The sequence below is a fragment of the Acinonyx jubatus genome, chromosome C1 (assembly GCF_027475565.1).
Source record: "Acinonyx jubatus isolate Ajub_Pintada_27869175 chromosome C1, VMU_Ajub_asm_v1.0, whole genome shotgun sequence".
NCBI classification, from domain to species: Eukaryota; Metazoa; Chordata; class Mammalia; order Carnivora; family Felidae; genus Acinonyx; species Acinonyx jubatus.
Window position 1 is genome coordinate 50,238,808 of NC_069381.1, and position 21,887 is coordinate 50,260,694.

A 21,887-nucleotide genomic window follows, 5' to 3' on the forward strand; every position below is an offset into this window, starting at 1 on the left:
GTGCATTAGATGGTATAAGTTCTCCTGGAATCACAAAATTCCTCCTCTCTCTAACGCTGTATTGTCGTGAATTTACCCAATCTAGCTTTTACTGCTTGAGGGACCACTAAAGATTATCTAGACCAAGTCCTCTGATTCACAAAGGAAGTTTGAAAAAGTAGAGCAGCACGCCCAAGATGACAAGGGTCTGCTTGAGTGGTTTTCTCACCACTAGAGCCATTCCTCACTGAAGTCATAGGGAGGCAAAGGTTCAGAATTCCTTCCCTTCCAAGTGTCTCTGCGACATGGACCCTACCTCCTTTGGAGGAAACGGATTAATAAAAGCTCCTGTAACTTTGCATTGAATTATAACCAGCTGCGTCTTATGCTGTTTCACAAATAGCTGTGGAAGCTTTTGCAAAGACAAAAGAATTTTGTTTATTGCAAGATCCTGATTTTCTAGTGTAGTCAACTCTCGGTTGTGACTTAGGAGAGAAGTTATTTGTAGATTATCTCCATGTCTGATTTCTTGGTCTTCCTTTCACCCACTTTTCCTTAATTATGTCACTGCTCGTGAATACTTTCATCAGAAGGGAAAAGGAAAAGAGGTGAATTGAAATGTAATCCTTTTACCATGTTTTAAAAAGTCATGAAGTCATGACGTGAATACCGCTGAGTTGGTGAATTTCTGTCGTTTTGTGTGATTTTTTGAGGACTGAATTTCCTTTTTGCCTGTTGCTTTTGTCACCCATTTACAATTGTTGGCTGCAGAGATGAGCAGAGGCCCTGCCATGATAATTTTAGAGTATAAATGCTGGTTTTCACCTCTTTTCTTGTCTTTCCAAGTGTGCACAGGGGCTGGTGCAGCTAGAGATTGGAAGACTCCGTGCTGGTTCCTGGACCTCCTCAAGGAAGACGTCACAGAACAGTCAGGTTGTTGATGGCTTCCCATCACACTGACTTACCTGTCCCCACTGAGAGAAAGTCCCCATTTCATAAGTGGTTGTTTGGAAATAATGTATAATATACAGCATATTCACAATACCAAGTTCAGTGCATTTTAATGTGTTTGAAATAAAAATGAAAGGTGGGATGGAAATTCATTAATCCCTAGATTTTTCTCTCCTTTATTGCCTGCCAGTGTTTTCTTAGAACTACTTTTGTTGTCCACTATTAGCTCTGTATTGCCTATGCATGCATGTACACAGCTGTGTTTATTTAAAAAAAAAAAAAGAAAGAAAGAAGCAACATCTGGTGGCAATTTGACCCTCATTAGCACAACATTGTTCTATTCGTTCAATTAAATATTGCTATAAAGTTAACTTGTGAATAGCCACTCACACATGCTGAGGGCAATTAATGGTATATTCCTAAGAGAGTGAAGTGTGGGGGGTTATCCTATGAGAGGGAGGCCTTAGTGGGTGACATTTTGTAGGTTAGCAAACATCTTATGTTTATTTGCAAGGCTGATGTAAGTGCCACTTTTTTTTTTTTTAACAAAGTATATTTCAAAGTTTTGGGGTTTTTTATTTTGTTTTAATTATAATGGCTGAAAAATCAAGATGGTAGACTATATGTTTAGTCCCATTTGGTACATAATGAAACTGTAGAAACCTGCCTGTGACCTCCATTCCCCTTTGTGGGTTATAGATGGGCCTTTGTTTTGAGGTTAAAAGCATGAGTTTTGGTCCTCTTCCTGGTTGCCATAGGCTTAAAGCCTCTCCAAGGCCTTTGTTCAGAAGTCGTTTTGTGGTTTGCATACAGGAATGCTTCTGGAATGCTACGAACTGCCTCTTTTGCTTCATTGGTATTAGCAAATAGGTGAAAAAAAAAATACCATTGTTTGGATAGGATCACAGACTAGGTATCTTGTCTTAGAGAATCTTGAAAGTAGTGAAACCCAATAAACATCATGTTAAGTTTAGAATATTTTATCTCTTTCATTTCTGGTCTACACAATGAGCAGCAAATATCATGTGTACTAAGACACAGCGCTGCCATGGGACTCCAGGAGTAAATGGTTGATAATGATTCTAACCAGACTTGTATCAACAGTGGGAACCTCAGATGCAAAATAGTTGTCTCAGCTTCTTCCTTAGTGGAAGATTCACTTGTTGAGTGATTTCACTAATGGCTAATTTCACTAATCTAACAGGAGGTTAGATTATCCCTGAACAATCCTAGGGATAAAATTTTTCCTCTTTGGAGAATATGGGAAGGCGCCACAAAGGAGGCCCCTTTGGGTCTCACTGCAAAAGGAGTTTGATAGGTTGAAAAGAGGGAGAAGGCATCCCAGACAGATGGACTAGCATATACAAAAGCACAAAGGGATACAAAGGATTCCAGTGTTTTAAGAAAAGTTTGAATTGAAGGACGAGGTAGTAAGTAGAACTAGATTTCTGCCCTTGAGGAACATGTATAAGAAGAATGTCTTGGGTGATTAATAAAGTTCACACTCAGGTTAAATGCAGAGCTAACAAATTTAGAAGGTCTATTATTAAATGTCAATAAAACCATCATCACCATTTATCTGATATATAAATGTGAGCTGTTCTATTTTGTAAACCTGAGACAAAGTATCAAAGTGCCTTACCTTCTTACACAGAATTTTTACTTCAGGGGGTAGAAGTCTGACTCAGTTTTAAGAAAAACAGTAAATATGTTGTATCCTTACTTTGTCCTTAAAATTTGGCTAAGATTATATGAGAGGCAGCAGTCATATTTGGCTAATTGAAAGAAGGCTTATAGCTGGCTGTGGAAAGATATGTTCTCCATGATGGTGAATTGAAGACCAGCCCATGACCCAGCTGGAGAAAAAAAAAAAAAAGGACCCTATTCCCAAACCTATTTAAAAGCAGTCAGGACCCCCTAGGGGCACAGATTTCTTTCTGGGCAATTACAAGATGGGGAGATAAATGTCTTCTTTTGAAAGCCAAGGAGAATTATAATTCACTGACTTGGCCTAGAGAAAGTAGGTTCATTAAGAGAGATCTATCTTTGGGGGCTACCAAGCCTCTTTTATTTATTTACTTTCTTTATTTTAAGAATAGTATAGAAATTAGCTGTGAGATAGCTCAGAGGAAATAAGACTTGATTAATAATCCATAATTCATGAGTCATTTTTTTTAATGTTTATTTTTGAGAGAGCGTGAATGGGAGAGGGACAGAGAGAGAGAGAGAGAGAGAGAGAGAGAGAGAGAGAGAGAATACCAAGCAGGCTCCATGCCACCAGCACAGAGTCCAACACGGGGCCCATTCTCACAAACTGTGAGATGATGACCTAAGCCAAAATCAAGAGTCAGATGCTCAACGGACTGGGCTACCCAGGCGCCCAAGCTCCTTCTTTTAAAATAATGTCTTTCCCTGGCAACCAGAAGAGAGTATCTTTACTCTGTAGTGCAAACTGTGTAATGGAAAAACACTTGAGAAATCTTTCCCTCAGGTAACTGAGGGAATACTGCCAGGCACAGTTCATATTTATAAAGGCCTTGGCAAACACATTGCTCTAAGATTTTTTAGGCAAAATTATAATATTCTGTACTTCCTTAATTCTGAGTATTATAGCACTATTGATTTAAATCCTTTCAGGAAAAATATAAAAACACTCCTCTAAATATACATATCCATTGTGAAGTGTATTGATGTCTATAACTTACTTTGAAATGAATTTTTAAAAATTGATGAATAGGGGTGCCTGGGTAGATCAGTTGGTTGAGCATCTGACTTTTGATTTTGGCTTAGGTCATGATTTCAGGGTGTGAGATCAAGCCCTGCCTTGGGCTCCGTGCTGAGTATGGGGCCTGCTTAAGATTCTCTCTCTCTCTCTCTCTCTCTCTCTCTCTCTCTCTCTCTCTCTCTCCCCCACTGATACTCTGTCTCTCTAAATAAATAAAAATACACTTTAAAAAATTAAATTGGAGCACATGGGTAGCTCAGTCAGTTAAGCTACTGCTCAGGTCATGATCTCACGATTAGTGAGTTTGAGCCCCAAATCGGGCCCCATGCTGGCAATGTGAGCCTGCTTTGAAAATAATTTTCAAAGTTGATGAACAGATAATGGATATGTGATAAAGAAAATACAGCAAAATATTGATTGTGGAATCTAAGTGGCATGCATATGAATGTCTACTGTATAATTCACCTTTTCTGTATTTTTTTTAAGTTTATTTTGAGAGAGAACGTGTGCACACGTGCACGCATGAGTGGGGGAGGGGCAGAAAGAGAGAATCCCAAGCAGGCTTCCCCTGACAAGGGGCTCAATCTCACAGTTGTGAGATCATGACCTGAGCTGAAATCCAGAGTAGGACACATAACCAGCTGAGCCACCCAGATGCCCTTGTAAATTTTCATATTTAAAGAATGTTAAAATGTTAAACAACTTGCATGATGGAACTAGGGAAATGGATCAAATTATAATTTATCATAATTTTGAGGCATAACCTTGAAAATTTGGTAGAAAACCTTCTGTACTCTTGGTTGCATTATTTTCTTTTTACTTTTTTCTTTGGTTATATTATTTTCTGCAAGGGTCCTCCACTGTGTACATGACTCTCTTTGAGTAGCCACTAACCATATGTTACAATACATTGTAGACCTCAAATATTTATTTAAATGAATAAAAGGACAGTAATGGAAGTATAACAGATTGGGCTGGATTACTACTGACTCCAGGAAAATCTTTGAGAAAAAAATTTAACCCCCTCACAAAACAACGTATCTCCTTGATATTTGCTGCTTTCTCCTTCAACTGAGGAGAAAATGTCTGTTAAGATTTTATTATAGTTGTTTTATATAAACATGTATACATAATTATATGATTATATAGCTAGCATCATATATATATGTTTATATATAATCATATATATGTGATGCTATATAATCATATATATAAACACTATGTAACAGCCTAGGAAAATGTTTCTGATTTCATGTGGAGCAAGAAAAGCTTAAATTATCACAAGTTTTCAGGGCAACTGGGTGGCTCATGCTCTCTTTCTCTCTCTCTCTCTCAAAATAAATAAACTTTTAAAAATTATTACACGTTTCCTATCCTGATGATTGAAACCATACGTAAAAGCACAAATGAAAGGGGAATGCAATGGAAAAACGTCAGATGAAATTGGGTTGTGTGGTAAGAGGATGTGTAGGGCTAACTTCTGTTTTCCCTTTTAGCCTCTCTAGAATTTTCTATGATATGGTTATGGTTACTTCAGTAATTAAAGTACTAAGTCTGAATTTTTAAGAGCAAGCCCGTGTCTCCACGCAGCTGACTACCGGCTTTTCTTTCCAGGGCAGCCAACACAGTGCACAGAACAGCTTCCACCCCGCCCTCGCTCCTGTCATCGCCAGCCTGCAAAGCCTGGTCGGCACAAAAAGAGCTACAGACCCTTCCCCCAAAAGTTCAGGTATTACTTGGACACACCTCGAGGAAAGACATCCCACTGCCCAACTTTTTTAATATTAATATTTTTTAAAAAACAATCTCTTTGGGGCACCCGGGTGGCTTAGTCAGCTGGGCGGCTGACTTTGGCTCAGGTCATGATCTCATGGTTCATGGGTTCGAGCCCCGCATCGGGCTCTGTGCTGACGGCTCGGAGCCTGGAGCCTGCTTCAGAATCTGTGACTTTCCCTCTCTCTCTGTCCCCTTCCTAGCTCATGCTCTGTCTCTCAAAAAATAAATAAACGTTTAAAAAAAAAATTTTTTTTTAAACAATCTCTTCACCTTCCTTCAGTTAAGATACTAAGTTTAAATCTTTGAACGTGTGCACATAAGCCCCAGCCTTTATGAAAAGCCAGTTCTAAAGAAAGTAAACCCATAGAGATTCATTTTGGGAATTTTGCCTTAAATTTTACACAAATCATGTGGCAGGAAAGCGGAAATCTAAAGTGCTTCATAAAGTGGGGGGCCTGGCTGGCTCAGTTGGAGGAGCACGCGACTCTTGATCTCGGGGTTGTGAGTTCAAATCCCACCTCGGGTGTAGGCACTTCATAAAGTAAAACCATTTCCAAAGAGAAAAATTTGAAATTACAGGTCACTTGAGGAAAGTTACACATGCATATGCCATTGCAAGTGGAGCAGAGCAGGGCGTATTTTTAAGTCTTTCCTTGAGTAGAGGGTTATCTTTGATTAAGGCAGAAAAATGTACAGTAAAACACTAATAGCTCACCCCCTCAAGCCGTTTAATCACCATATTCCAGGCAGCTGCTGGTACAGCCCATCAGCTTTTGTCAGACCAAATGATGATGACCACATCCATGTCAAACAGAGGGCTTCTTCAAAGTAGCCCCTAATCAATAGTTGCCATTTTGGATTTGGGGAAAGTATGTCATGCCATTAGCTCCAGTATTCTCTCTTGAAAGGCCTAGAAAATGACACCATTTTTATGGGATAATATGAAATACTATGTTGTCTCTTAATTTTAAAAAGTTAATTGTGTTGCTTTTTTATTTATAGGCGCAGATACAGGACCAAGGACCGTTGAAATAATCAGGGTAAGTCAATTTTGCTATTTTTCTGATCTTTGTTGATTTGCATAAAATGTATATTTTCTCCTTATTATATAATTTGTTGGATTGTTACTGTCCTCTTTTAAGTTTCGCTGAAGTAATCAAATGGCCTATCTTTCATAAATAGAAAAATCAGTAAAGCCGCATGGTGACCACTGTGAATCTTTGGGTACATCCCATCCACTATGTTTTGTGCATGTGTTTAAGTTTTACAAAACAACAACAACAACAAAATGATATCATATGGATATACTCTTGAGGCTTATCTTTTTCACTTTTATATTTTGAGAGAGAGAAAGCCAGCAGGGGAGGGGCAGAGAGAGAATTTTAAGCAGGCTCCACAACCAGCATGGAGCCCAGTGCAGAGCTCAGTCCCACCACTGTGAGACCATGACCTGAGCTGAAATCAAGAGTTGGATGTTCAACCGACTGAGCTACCCAGGCACCCCATTGTCTTTTTCACTTTAAAGCATGAACTTTTAGTCATGCTTGTATTTGTTGACGATTTCTATTGGTTTTATAGTATCCCATCATATCATGTGCTATAATTTTTTTAATCAGCTTCCTCCTACTAAACAATTAGCACATTTCTCAACTTTTGCTCTTTTATAACAACATCTTTGTATTTCTTTTTTGTCCATATCATGAGTGATTTCTTCAGGATTTGTTCCTAAAATGAAATTGGTTTTTGTTTGTTTATAAAAAAAATTTTTTTTTAATCTTTAAGTAATCTCTAACTCAGTGTGGGCTTTGAACTTACAACCCCAAGATCAAGGGTCACGTGCTCTATAGATTGGGCTACCCAGGTACCTCTAGAAATGAAATTGTTGAATCAAGAGCCACACTTGTTATTTAAAGGCTTCTATACATGTTACTAAATTCCCTTCCCCAAAAGATTGTATAATATGTATTTCATAAAATTGTCATATCCTGATGTTCAAACTCCTGTGTGATATCCAGAATATTGGAAAGTACTTTCACTTTGATCATTTTTAAACATTAAATTTGGGGGCACCTGAGTGGCTCATTCAGCTGAGCCCAACTCTTGATTTTGGCTCGGGTCATGATCTCATGGTAGTGAGATCAAGCCTCACACTGGGCTCGCACTGGGCATAAGGCTGCTTAGGATTCTCCCTCTCTTTCTCTCTCTCTGCCCCTCCCCTGCTCGCATGCACGTTCCCTCTATCTCTGTCTCTAAACATTACATTTGGGATTCAAGAAGTATGACCTTGCTATAACCACGGTTCAACTGCAGTGAAGAGATATCCAGCATAGCTTAGCTCTCTGGAGTCAATCATAGCTGTGTTTGAAGGCATTCTACCGTTTATTAGCTCTATAACCTTTGTCAAGTTACTGACTTCAGGTTTTCTTATCTGTAAACTGGGGACTATAACACCTCACGAAGTAAATCTTGTGTGGATTAAATGCAGTCATGCAAATGGTGTGCCTGGCATTGTACCTAGTACATCATAAATGTCCAGGAAGTGACATCCATTATTAGTGATTACAACTTTAGCTAAATCTGTTTTATTTGTTCCTAATGTCTTTCCACCAGAGTGGCAACTCAGATGTTCCTATGGGACATAGGGACATATGGACATAACTTTCCTATAGGAAAGTTAAATCTACCAACATATACATAATTATGGACAAATTAAGGAAGCATTATAATGGATTCGAACAAAGCCAAGTTATTCCATAAATTTCTCCTCATTCCAAGATTTATAAAATATCATTTTATGCTTCCTTAGTTGTTTCAGCCAGTTGGTTTTTTTTACAGGCTTTTATAAAACAGCCTGCTCCTACCAACTGTATTCTCCCACAAATGGTCCAAGCAGAAACTTTGCGATGAAATGCATCTTGCCATTTTGCATGCAGGGCTTTACTATTGATGCATTCAGGAAATAAAAGCTAGACACAAACGTGCTGGAAAACAGGGTATAAATTACCTGTGACTAGAGAGGTCAGCATCACCATTCTTCTTTTATAGACATGATGTGGCAGCATTCGTAGTGTTATTAATAGTAAAGAATGAGTCCTCACACTTATGTGACATGAGTTTTTTTGTTTTTTTGTTTTTTTAAGTTTATTTAGAGAGGGAAAGAGAGAGCACATGCAGGGGAGCGGCAGAGAGAGAAACACAGCGCGGTCTGTGTTGTCAGCACAGAGCCCAACATGGGGCTGGATCTCATGAATCGGATGATCATGACCTGAGCTGAGATCAAGAGTCTGACACTGACAGGACTGAGCCACCCAGGGGCACCTGGGTGGCTTAGTCGGGTAAGCATCGGACTCTTGATCTCGACTCAGGTCATGATCTCAAAGTTTGTGAAAATGAGCCCTACATCAAGTCGGGCTTTGCACTGACAGTGTAGAGCTGGCCTGAGATTCTTTCTCTCTCTCACTCTCACTCTCTGCCCTTCCCCCACTCACATGGCTGCTCGTGCATGCACTCTCTCTCAAAATTAAAAAAAAAAAAATTTAAAGTTCTTTCATACATGGTTTTTCTTGTTGTTCTTTTCCCTTTTTCCAACTTTATGAGGTAAAATTGAAGCTCACTAAGTGGTATATATTTTTAAATGATCAATTAAAACTGTAGAAACCCTGCTACCATATAGGTCCCTTTTCCACAACCATACCACTAACATTTATGCCATAGATGTCATATGTTTACATTTAGATGAATTGAGAACCCCACCAAACAATGTTATAATTTTTACTTTCAACTGCTCTACATATTTTAAAGCCCTTAAAAAAATTGGTCTCATAGAAAATGGTTCTTTGCAGACTGAGTAATTTAGGATTTTACCCTGGATCTCATAAACGTTATGCTGTACAGACTCTGAAGAGTGTTGATATTTATGCTTTAGCAGACGATCAACCCATTCCAGCTCAGAATGTGAGTGATGGTTGACATCCCAGTTCGGTTCCGTGTCGGTCTGTCCTGCACGTGTGAAGCTTAGAATGGAGCCTGAGAAGTCTGTGTGATCCCTCTTATTGGATGAGATCCCTCTCTCAGGCTCTCTCTACTCTAGTCTTCTTCCCTTATTCTCTAGCCACCAGGCACTCCCTTGCCTGGTTTCTCTGGCTCTGGTGGCCAGAAGAGATAAAAGGGGGCAAGATAGGTGTTAATATCAGAGAGAGTGACTCCACCTTTACAGCTCCTTGACTGGGGCTCGCCCTCAGGACCAAGCTGCCAGGAAAACAGCTGAGAAATCCACCCCTTACGTTTTTTCTCCAAGTTTTGGCCCTCCACCACAATTTGTTTGAGTTTCTTTACTTTTCAGAAACCTCAGGTAGTTGTTTCCGTGTTTGATAGAGTTGTTCACTGTAATGAGTCAGCAGGAGAGGGATGCCACAGCCGTGCAATGCGACCAGGCTGAAACTGGAACTCATCATTCATTCTTTGAGTGATTTTTAAAATAGTAACCCTGTGGGCGCCTGGGTGGCTCAGTCGGTTGAGCGTCCGACTTCGGCTCAGGTCATGATCTCACAGTCCGTGAGTTCGAGTCCCACATCGGGCTCTGTGCTGACAGCTCGGAGTCTGGAGCCTGTTTCAGATTCTGTGTCTCCCTCTCTCTCTGACCCTCCCCCATTCATGCTCTCTCTCTCTGTCTCAAAAATCAATAAAGGTTAAAAAAAAAATTAAAAAAAAAAAATAGTAACCCTGTGCAGCAAATATGGGGAAGGCCTGGAATGCAGCCAGGATCCCTTCACCGGGGTCCGCGTGAACCAGGCTGCCTCACCCAGTGATCCTAGCGAACACTTTCAGTCACATCTTACTTCTCTCCGCAAACTCGGCTGTCCCTACAGCGGGTGTCCTCTCAGATCCTTTATTGTGATGCAGCCGTGCAGCTCTTTGAGAGCCAAGTGTGTTTGTTCACACCCAGAAGAGCATGATATGTGTGGCAGTTTAATCATAAACACCATATGAGATCATACTTGCCAAGTCTGCATCAAAATTGGCCACTAAACTGAGCAGTAACATAGGGTTGTTTTGTATTTTTTTGTTGGTTGTGCTCCTACCGTTGCCTTTTACCGAGCCTTTTCTGTAGGCCAAGACTGCACTATATCATCTCCTGTAATCCTCAAACCAACATATAAAGACAGAAGCTCTAAGAGCTTAAGGAACTGCATTGAGATCCCTCCCCCCAAGCTAAGTAAGTGCTAGAACTGAAACACAGGTGTTTCGGACTCCAAAGGCACTGCGTTTAACTCCTGTGTTTCCCTGGCTTCCTGCAGCACGGACGGATTTTGTGCAACAGCTATCTGGGGGCAACCAGGTTGTGGGGTTTTCTTATTAAGTATAGGAACATGGTGTTGTCCTTCTTTTTTAGGAGCTCAGCGATGCCCTTGGAATCAGTATTGCTGGAGGAAAAGGAAGTCCCTTAGGAGATATCCCAATATTTATTGCCATGATTCAGGCCAGTGGTGTGGCTGCACGTACACAGAAGCTTAAGGTAAACAAAAGGGGAATGGTGAAGTGCTAACAGCATGTGGTAGGAGACGAAGGTGCAGCCATGGGCACTTTGTTTAAAGTTGGAATTCCAACAGAGACCCACACGGAGGGCAAACTGCATTGGAGAAAGTTTACACCTAAAATTCATTAAGCCCCTGGGCATATAAAAATATTATTGTTCGTATCAAAGCTTCTTGATGAAAGAAGAAATTGCAGCCCTTTTTCAGAGCCTCCGATACCATTTTTAGCACTCCATTCCACCCAAAATTAATTTTCCCCCGAGAGAGATTTGACTTGAGAATCGTCCTTCAACCAGAATTAATGCTCTTATGCTTCCCCCCCCCCCCCCCATTGCCCCTCCATCTTAACTTAGGTAGAAAAATAAAGGAGAAAATATCTGGCCTCCTCATTAGAGCTTTACTGAACAGTTAATTTGTACACCCCACTATTACTGGTGAGTGGATGTATACAACACCACCATTGCCAAAATACAAAAGTGGCCTGCCGTGCCTTCTCAGGATCAAAGCTGGCCCCCTTCTTGTTTCTCTGATTGGTCTGTATTTGGGGAAAGACATAAAAATTCCTCATGTTTCTGGAACATGCATACACAGTAGAAACACGGAACCTTCACAATAGCCTCAAATGGGAAATATGACTTACAAAGAATTTTAAGCATTCTTCTCAAATTTAATTTTTCTTAATGATAGTGATTTTCTTCCACTTTTGTACTTCCAGGTTGGAGATCGGATTGTCAGCATTAATGGGCAACCTTTGGATGGGCTGTCTCACGGGGATGTGGTTAATCTGCTGAAGAACGCCTACGGGCGCATTATCCTGCAGGTATTGCGATCAATGGAGCACGCAGCTGCACGAGGCAGATAAGTGGCGTGCAAAAAAAGATTGAGCGTCACTGGCAGTAGGCATCACCGCCCAGCAGGGTGCTTGCTGATGTGAATTATGAAGGTTGAGAGCAAGAAATTATTATTTTTATTCAGAAATTCTTTAATGCCACCCATACAGGCAGTGAGCATGATTATATGAAAGCATAACAAGGGGAGAAAAATTACTCTTTGCTTCACATGATAAATCAACAAGGCTTTTAGCTTCCAGCGTTCTTTTGTAAATCAAAGTTTGTGAGGAATGGGAAATGATTTCTTTTCTTATGCCCAAAAACTGTTACCCAACTGCCCAAGCACTGTTTCCTCCACTCCTTTTTTAAAGGAAAGAAAAAATACAATGCTCTTTTTCCCTTAGCATAAATGATTGCCAACACGGTTAAATTCCCACTGTATGGTTGTCATCAACTAAGGCAGACAATTATTTATCAACTGTGGTCCCCCAGAGTCCCGTCCAGATGCACAAAGAAATATACCAGGAAGTAAGAAAGAGGTATGCTGTTAATTACCTCTCCTATTTCAGCACCTCACATGTCTCTGAGATTGATATGGTGCACTGAGAGGCAGGATACTGCAGTGAGTCTTGCTAATGAATTTCCCCCAAAACGTATGATTAAAATCACCACACTTCTGCAGGTAGTAGTGAACGGTTTACAGGTAAAAAGAATAAAACCCACCATTTAGCACCTTAGAGAGAGGGCTAGCCAGCCCCTCAGATCATTCTAGCCTTAAAATAATAATTTCAAGGGGTGCCTGGCTGGCTCAGTCTGTTAAGCATCAGACTTCAGCTCAGGTCATGATCTCACAGTTCATGGGTTCAAGCCCCGCATTGGGCTCTGTGCTGACAGCTCAGAGCCTGGAGCCTGCTTTCAATTCTGTGACTTACTCTCTCTCTTTCTCCCCCACTTGTTCTCTCTCTCTCTCTCTCTCTCAAAAATAAACATTAAAAAAATTTTTTTTTTTTTTTTAATAATTTCAGGGGCTCCTGTCTGGAGTCAGTAGAGCAGGCAACTCTTTTTTTTTTTTTTTTTTTTTTTTAATTTTTTCCAATATATGAAATTTATTGTCAAATTGGTTTCCATACAACACCCAGTGCTCATCCCAAAAGGTGCCCTCCTCAATACCCATCACCCACCCTCCCCTCCCTCCCACCCCCCATCAACCCTCAGTTTGTTCTCAGTTTTTAACAGTCTCTTATGCTTTGGCTCTCTCCCACTCTAACCTCTTTTTTTTTTTTTTCCTTCCCCTCCCCCATGGGTTTCTGTTAAGTTTCTCAGGATCCACATAAGAGTGAAACCATATGGTATCTGTCTTTCTCTGTATGGCTTATTTCACTTAGCATCACACTCTCCAGTTCCATCCACGTTGCTACAAAGGGCCATATTTCATTCTTTCTCATTGCCACGTAGTATTCCATTGTGTATATAAACCACAATTTCTTTATCCATTCATCAGTTGCTGGACATTTAGGCTCTTTCCACAATTTGGCTATTGTTGAGAGTGCTGCTATAAACATTGGGGTACAAGTGCCCCTATGCATCAGTACTCCTGTATCCCTTGGGTAAATTCCTAGCACTGCTATTGCTGGGTCATAGGGTAGGTCTATTTTTAATTTTCTGAGGAACCTCCACACTGCTTTCCAGAGTGGCTGCACCAATTTGCATTCCCACCAACAGTGCAAGAGGGTTCCCGTTTCTCCACATCCTCTCCAGCATCTATAGTCTCCTGATTTGTTCATTTTGGCCACTCTGACTGGCGTGAGGTGATATCTGAGTGTGGTTTTGATTTGTATTTCCCTGATAAGGAGCGACGTTGAACATCTTTTCATGTGCCTGTTGGCCATCCGGATATCTTCTTTAGAGAAGTGTCTATTCATGTTTTCTGCCCATTTCTTCACTGGGTTATTTGTTTTTCGGGTGTGGAGTTTGGTGAGCTCTTTATAGATTTTGGATACTAGCCCTTTGTCCGATATGTCATTTGCAAATATCTTTTCCCATTCCGTTGGTTGCCTTTTAGTTTTGTTGGTTGTTTCCTTTGCTGTGCAGAAGCTTTTTATCTTCATAAGGTCCCAGTAATTCATTTTTGCTTTTAATTCCCTTGCCTTTGGGGATGTGTCGAGTAAGAGATTGTTACGGCTGAGGTCAGAGAGGTCTTTTCCTGCTTTCTCCTCTAGGGTTTTGAGAGCAGGCAACTCTTGATCTCTGGGTTGTAAGTTCGAGCCCCACGTTGGGTATAGAGATTACTTAAAAATAAAATCTTTAATAACAATTATTGTTGTTTCAAACTGGAAAGCCATTATACTGAGGAGAACAAATTTGTGGTGCTTAATTCTCCCATCTCAGTGATCTAAATCCAAAGGGCCAAAAAAGATGTTACAAAAGTAAATGAGCTGCAGCATGTAAGGAAGGGATCATCAAAATACTGTCAGTAGGGTGCCTGGGTGAGTCAATCGGTTAAGCATCCAACTCTTCATATTGGCTCAGATCACAATCTCATGGTTCATGAGTTTGAGCCCCACGTTGGGCTCTGCACTGACAGCGCAGAACGCACTTGGGATTCTCTCTCTCTGCCCCTACATGCTTGTGTTCCCCTTCTCTCTTTCTCTCAAAATATAAACATTTTTTTTAATACTGTCAGTAGTTTCAAGGGAGTTTATGTGATAGGCAAAATATTACTCAGTGATCTGGGTCCCTGAGTTTCTACTGAACACAAATCAAAACACTATGGGCACTGGCTGTCAAGTGAGCTTGCCCTCTACTCCTTGTCCTCACTTTCAGTGGAAGTTAGGCTGTCGTGTCACATTCCTCCTTCTACCCGCCTCCGTCATGGTCAGAGCCTGCACAGTCTTGCTCTTCCTTCGAGTTATGCTGACCCCTAGAGGCCTACAAGTGCAACTCCTCCATCTCAGACTGGGGACCGTTTGTCACACAGAACTTTAAAAGGAAGTTATTTCAAATAATAACTACATCAAGACAAAAAAAAAAAGTCTCCCTTAGCAAAATTGGTATTATCGATATTTCCATACATTGACGTAATTTGTTCAGCTCTACCTTCTTCACAAAGAAATGAGAAGACGGTGCAAAATTGTAACATTAACTGTAAAAGTAACTTAAATGAAAATGAACTCAAGCTCTCCCATGCAGAATTAACACTTCACTCTGCCAAATTACCCCTATTAACACACCTTTGAGGGAGTTCCTCATTTTTCCTATTTCTGTACTTTAAGAAAATGACATTTGGTTTTAAAATGTTCTCTTGCATTAATCACATTAGTTGGTAGTGTTATTTTCTAACATGTGCTATTAAAAGCTTAATGGAATCCTTTGGGATTTTTACAGTTATAATCTACACAGTTATGGGTATGGAACATATGTGCTGCCAAAGGCATTAGACACAAAATCCAGAAAATTCTTATGTCCTCCATCAAATGCCTTACAGTTACATAGTGTACTTGCCTTAATTAAAACAATGTGCATGTAGTACCAGCAATATAGTTATTACAGCTGACTTGGCACTAGGTAACTATTTTTATCATCAGGTGAGCCAGCCCATTGGCAGAAGAGTAGGGAAGGTCAGGTAATTGTGTCTGATGATGTGGAAAAGACTTACTGTCGGTGTATCATGCAAAGCAGTCAGCAACTGCTGGTTGCACAGGAAAGATTAAGGTCAGCAGACTACAGGGTAGAGAAGGGGAAAGAGTGGAAGAGATGACCAACACTTCCAGAAGCTTCTCTCTACAGCATAAATTGCTATCTCTGGGTGTAATAAGGAGGTAGATATTTCTGCCCTTAAAGTCTGATGATTTCTTATTATCAGTCATAGATTGGTCAGTGGAGATCGATGTGGCTACAAGGGGTCAATTATATTTGCTTTTGTAGTCTGAGAGCTTGTCTGGTTAAGCTCCTTTGTCTGTAGAATGACCATAAAGCCTTTTTTGGACAAAATCAGATAACCCAGACTCTCTGCCAGGAAACGTATATGTATCTTTCTTTGAGACCACAGAAGATAAAAAGAGCATATCAGGGACTTTTATCACTTAAGGAACTTGTGAGGCTTCTTCTGGGTCCTTTAAGATATTTTACAAATATTTGAGAGTATAGCAGAATGGGTGGATTGAGGTAACACTAACTAGACTAGAGGATGTAGGGGAGTATTCTGGGAGAGGAGAGAACATTTGTAGTTTGAGACGTCCAAGTGGAGATGGCCAGCAGGCAGAGGAAATACTGGCCAATGTTCAGGGAGACGTCATTGCTGGGAACTGGGTAAATAAAGCCATCTGAGGCTTTTCAGTGTCGCCATCCCCACTGCCTGGCACATTACATACATCATAGATATTGGCTGAATAAGTGAATGAAAACAGTGATGACAAGACAGGACAAAGGCTTAGAGTCAACAGCAAGTATAGAAGGCAGGAGAAGAGAGTCTGAAATCAGGGAGATTCATTGAGGGTCTGTCTACAAAGTAGTTTGGGAAGTAGTCCTTTGAGGACATTCTCCAGAACACAAGATAATTGCTTAAGAGGGCCCAACTGCTGGTTGGGAGAAAGAAAGAGAGAGAGAGAGAGATGTCATATTTAATAATATAGAGAAAACAGGGGTGCCTGGGTGGCTTAGTGGGTTAAGCATCTGACTCTTGATTTCAGCTCAGGTCATGATCTCATGGTTTGTGAGTTCAAGCCCTGCATCAGGCTCTGTGCTGACAATGCAAAGCCTGCTTGGTATTCTCTCTCTCTCTCTCTCTCTCTCTCTCTCTCTCTCTCTCTCTCTTTCTCTCTCTCTCTCAAAATAAATAAGCTTTAAAAAAAAGTTTTAATTTAAAAAAAAGAAAACAGTGGCTTCTTTTTGAACTCTCAGTTGAAAATGGAAGAGAAAAAGTAAGACATGGGATTAATTCAGGAGATCTAATATCCAACCAATAGGAGTTGCAAAAAGAAAACAGAAAAATAAGAAAGAAATAAATCTTAGCTTAAAGTCCATTAAGTAGTAAGCAGGATAAGTATAGTACCTATATACCTTCTAAAACTTTTTTTTTAATGTTTATTTGTTTTTGAGACAGAGAGCACAAGCAGGGGAGGGGCAGGGAAAGAGACACAGAATCTGAAGCAGGCTCCAGGCTCTGAGCCATCGGCATGGAGCCCAATGCAGGGCTTAAACCCACAAACCATGAGATCATGACCTGAGTTGAAGCTGGATGCTTAACTGACTGAGCCACCCAGGTGCCCCGCTTCTAAAACTTTCAAAGAGAAAAGTATAAGCTACTTACAAAAGAACAAGAGATTCGAACGGCACCTCTTTTTCAGCAGTGTGTTTCTGAGAAACTTACTTTAGGATGTACTCCAGCAAAAAAGCAAGTAAGAAAATAAGAAAAGTAAGAAAGAGGGAAGCCCATGGATTCAGTGCTGAAGAACGTGGAAGTCCCAGGACAGCTGTATGGCAGGCACAGAGAACAACTTGCCCAAATTGGAGCAGGGGGAGAAGAGACTGAGATGCCACTGAATCAAAAGGAAGGAAGAGGAACAGATGGATTATCTTATCTGTTTAACTAAATTGGAATTTTGGAATTACTGGGGAAATTTGGGGCTTAATTACTGATAAATATATAAAAATTAAAGTGAGATCATTATTAACTTTGGAGAAAATAAACTTGTACCAAGAAAAGGAAATGTAATCACAGTACAGTAGCTGACTCAGTATAAACAACATTTACATAAACATTGTAACTCATAATAATTAATACAACCAAACATCATAATGCATGAAATAATAGTATCTTGGGTATTTGGTATGTATTAGTGGGAAGGAAAATATGACAAGTAAATCTTTAATGTTAAAATGAAAAGAAAAGAGATGGTTGGAAATGATTAGAACCACAGAGGTTTAAGTATATGTTTTTTATATGAAATTTATTTTCAGATTGGTTTCCATACAACACCCAGTGCTCATCCCAACAGGTGCCCTCCTCAATGCCCATCACCCACTTTCCCCTCCCTTCCACCCTGTCAACCCTCAGTTTATTCTCAGTTTTTAAGAGTCTCTTAAGGTTTGACTCCCTCCCTAACTTTTTTTTTCCTTCCCCTCCCCCACAGTCTTCTGTTAAGTTTCTCAGGATCCACATAAGAGTGAAAACATATGGTATCTGTCTTTCTCTGTATGACTTATCTCACTTAGCATCGCACTCTCCAGTTCCATCCACGTTGCTACAAAAGGCCGTATTTCATTCTTTCTCATTGCCAAGTAATATTCCATTGTGTATGTAAACCACAATTTCTTTATCCATTCATCAGTTGCTGGACATTTAGGCTCTTTCCATAATTTGTCTATTGTTGAAAGTGCTGCTGTAAACATTGGGGTACAAGTGCCCCTATGCATCAGCATTCCTGTATCCCTTGGGTAAATTCCTAACAGTGCTATTGCTGGATCATAGGGTAGGTCTATTTTTAATTTTTTGAGAAACCTCCACACTGTTTTCCAGAGCGGCTACACCAGTTTGCATTCCCACCAACAATGCAAGAGGGTTCCCATTTCTCCACATCCTCTCCAGCATCTATAGTCTCCTGATTTGTTCATTTTGGCCACTCTGACTGGCGTGAGGTGATATCTGAGTGTGGTTTTGATTTGTATTTCCCTGATAAGGAGCGACATTGAGCATCTTTTCATGTGCCTATTGGCCATCTGGATGTCTTCTTTAGAGAAGTGTCTATTCATGTTTTCTGCCCATTTCTTCACTGGATTATTTGTTTTTCGGGTGTGGAGTTTGGTGAGTGCTTTATAGATTTTGGATTCTAGCCCTTTGTCTGATATGTCATTTGCAAATATCTTTTCCCATTCTGTTGGTTGCCTTTTAGTTTTGTTGATTATTTCTTTTGCAGTGCAGAAGCTTTTTATCTTCATGAGGTCCCAATAGTTCATTTTTGTTTTTAATTCCCTTGCCTTTGGGGATGTGTCAAGTAAGAAATTGCTGTGGCTGAGGTCAGAGAGGTCTTTTCCTGCTTTCTCCTCCAAGGTTTTGATGGTTTCCTATATCACATTCAGGTTCTTTATCCATTTTGAGTTTATTTTTGTGAATGGTGTAAGAAAGTGGTCTAGTTTCATTCTTCTGCATGTTGCTGTCTCGTTCTCCCGGCACCAGGTTTAAGTATATTTAAAGAGCCACAGGAGGGCACCTGAGTGACTCAGTTGGTTGAGCATCCAACATTTGATATCGGCTCAGGTCATGATCCCACGGTTATTAGATTGAGCCCTGTGTTGGGCTCCATGCTGAGCGTAGAGCCTGCTTGAGAGTCTCTTTCTAAAATAACTATTAAAAAGATGGGGCACTTGGCTGGCTCAGTTCGTTAAGTGCCCGACTTCGGCTCAGGTCATGATCTCACAGCTCATGAGTTCGAGCCCCATGATAGGCTCTGTGCTGACAGCTCAGAGCCTGGAGCTGGCTTCAGTTTCTGTCTCCTTCTGTCTCTCCCCCTCCCCCACTTGCACTCTGTTTCTCGCTCTCAAAAATAAACATTAAAAAAAAATTGAAAAAGAAACACAGGCAACAAGTAGAACTTTAAATAATATAAAAGTGGAAAAGTTTGGCAAGTTAAATTTCCATCTGTTGGAATATTTCATCTGTCAAAATAGGGAGTTGATAAGACATCAATAAGATGATAAATTTTAATATAGGCTTATAAGCATATTACTTAGCTTGTATATACCTCCAGAATTGAAAAGTTTAGTGTGTCTCTAGAGAGTGAAGAGTGTTAATTTTTTATCATGTGCCATACTATTTAGTTTCTTATCCTGTGCACTCAAGAAGAAATATGCTGGAAAAATAAAATAGAAAAGATCCAGGAGTCAAGAATACAGGTTCTAGACACTAAAGGAGAAAGGAATTTGAAGAATGGCACACTTACCAATGAAGCAGAAGTAAATAAAACTGGAAAAGTCACTAAACTGGCAGATAAATCACGGGCAATCTTTAAAGAAATTGATTTTCTTTCAGAGTTGGTGGCAAGTCAGTAGAGGGCAAAGGAGTAGTTGGGGGCAAGGGAGATAGAAAAGAGAAGGTAAGGATGACGTTACCTCTGAAAAAGAAGATGAAAAATTTTGCAGTGAAGAGCTACCTGGCTGGCTCAGTCCATAGAGCAAGAGACTCTTGCTCTCAGGCTTGTAAGTTCTAGCCCTGCGTTGGGTGTAGAGATTACTTAAAATCTTTAAAAGAAACAAATTTTCTAATGATGATGATCATTGCAGTGATACTGCTGCTAGTTCAGAGACCAGTCTGAGACTCACTGGAGCTGTGCATTATTTAGAGTAAAGCACGTTCTTCTCAATGCCTGGAATATCCATGGCACCCCACCTTCATCCCCTCTTTATAGATCTTGTGAAATCCTTTCTTTAGAAACCAGAAAGTTGGAGAATAGGGAATGCCTGGGGGTCATGCCCCCCCCCGCCCCCAGAGCATGAATTTATTCAAAATAATGACTGTGCCTCTAGCACCTGGCCTGGCCTAGAGTACATGCCTAGTAAGTGTTGGTCATATTGACTGGGTTGCTGAGCTATGCTGGTCAAGTTAAAAGACATGAACTTATAGAGAACTAATCACAGTCCCAATCTGTCCAGAAAAATTCTACTAGAGGAAAAAGATGGATTGGGTTGGGAATGGAAAAGGTGTGTGATAGAGGGTACAGGGCAAGCATCTAAAGGCACCTGTGAGTATCATTAAAGGAATGGTTTGTGAGCGGTTCTTAACCTTGGTTGCACAGTAAAATCAGATTCCATTACTGGTTCCCGGGTCTACCACATGAATTCAATTGGTCTGGGATGTGGCATGGAGAGAGGGTGAGGCTTCCCAGGTGTTTCTAATATGTAACCAGCTGATCTATGGAGGGCCTGATGTGACCACGTGATGCCAGGAAGGGGGTGGTAAGCTCCAGGAAAAGGACAAAGAGCTAAAGGTTTGAAAGTTGAAATGAAGACCAGTGAAAATTCTGTAGAACACATAGGCTTTAGCGTCAGAGAGTTGTGTGTTTGGGTCCTCTCGCTTAACTCTTGAGTTTTCTCTACATAGGGATCATAGCTCCTTTTTTCCAACGTTGCCATGAGGATTAGATGAGGTGTAATGTTTAATAAAAACCGTGGATGCCAATGGTAAGCATTAAATAAGTGGCATTTTATTACTTTCATTATAATAACACAGGCGTTAAGTCAGTAGATGCTAACATCTCTAAAACCCTGGAAACGGAGTGGTTTTCCTTGTGGCACCTGAGGTGTGTGCCACTAGATATTGATGTGACCAGAAGTCACTTTGCCCCTTATTTTACTCCAAACTTAAAACATTTGACAGTTCAAACCTTTATATTTTTAAAACAGATACATTGAAATCAGTATATTCTGATGTCACTGGAATCAGTGTCATTAGATCCTAAATAAAGACTTGAAGCAGATGTGCTTCCTACTTCATTAAGTTACACCAAATACCAGTCATGGGACAAGGCAAGTTTTGTGTCTTTATATTTTTAAGTACGCTTCATGCCCAACATGGAGCCCAGTGCAGGGTTTGAACTCACAACCCTGAGATCAAGACTTGGGCTGAGATCAAGAGTCAGATGCTTAACCGACTGAGCCACTGAGGTGTCCCAAGGCAAGCTTTTCTTGTTCTTCTGTTCTGTGCCCCATCTGAAGATACCAGCTTTCTCAGAGATCACCCTAACTTGATAGCCTTCCTGTCGGTTTTCAGCATATCTACCCTATGGATCTAGGATCCAGGTTGGGTGTGAGTGCCGAGTTTGTATTTGTACGGCAAGATTTGAGTCCTAACAAATCTAAGGGCTAATCTTATTCCTGTACGTTATCAGCGGCCCAGGAAAGTTCTAAGCAAGGAGCTCAAGCTTTTGTACATTGTTGTATCCTACTTATCTGGAAAATATTTCAATTTCTCAATTCTCCAAAACAATCCTCCCCACCCTGCAAACCTATTTTTAAGGAAAAGTACTCATCCTAGGGTTCATGCAATAAAACTTTGTGCTTTATTACTCAATTAAAAAGTATTAAACATACATCATTCTT

General features: G+C 40.4%; 1 protein-coding gene across 4 annotated transcripts in view; it reads left to right on the forward strand.

Moving 5' to 3' along the window:
* The window catches only part of PATJ (PATJ crumbs cell polarity complex component), a 362,166-nt gene that overhangs the window by 323,884 nt on the left and 16,395 nt on the right, over window positions 1-21,887 (forward strand). For all 4 annotated transcript variants that reach the window (XM_027059027.2, XM_053214164.1, XM_053214163.1 and 1 more), the window contains 5 exons: window positions 826-912; window positions 5,270-5,384; window positions 6,434-6,471; window positions 10,824-10,946; window positions 11,681-11,785. In XM_027059027.2, coding sequence (XP_026914828.2) covers window positions 826-912; window positions 5,270-5,384; window positions 6,434-6,471; window positions 10,824-10,946; window positions 11,681-11,785 — 468 coding nt within the window. The remainder of the gene's footprint in view (window positions 1-825; window positions 913-5,269; window positions 5,385-6,433; window positions 6,472-10,823; window positions 10,947-11,680; window positions 11,786-21,887) is intronic.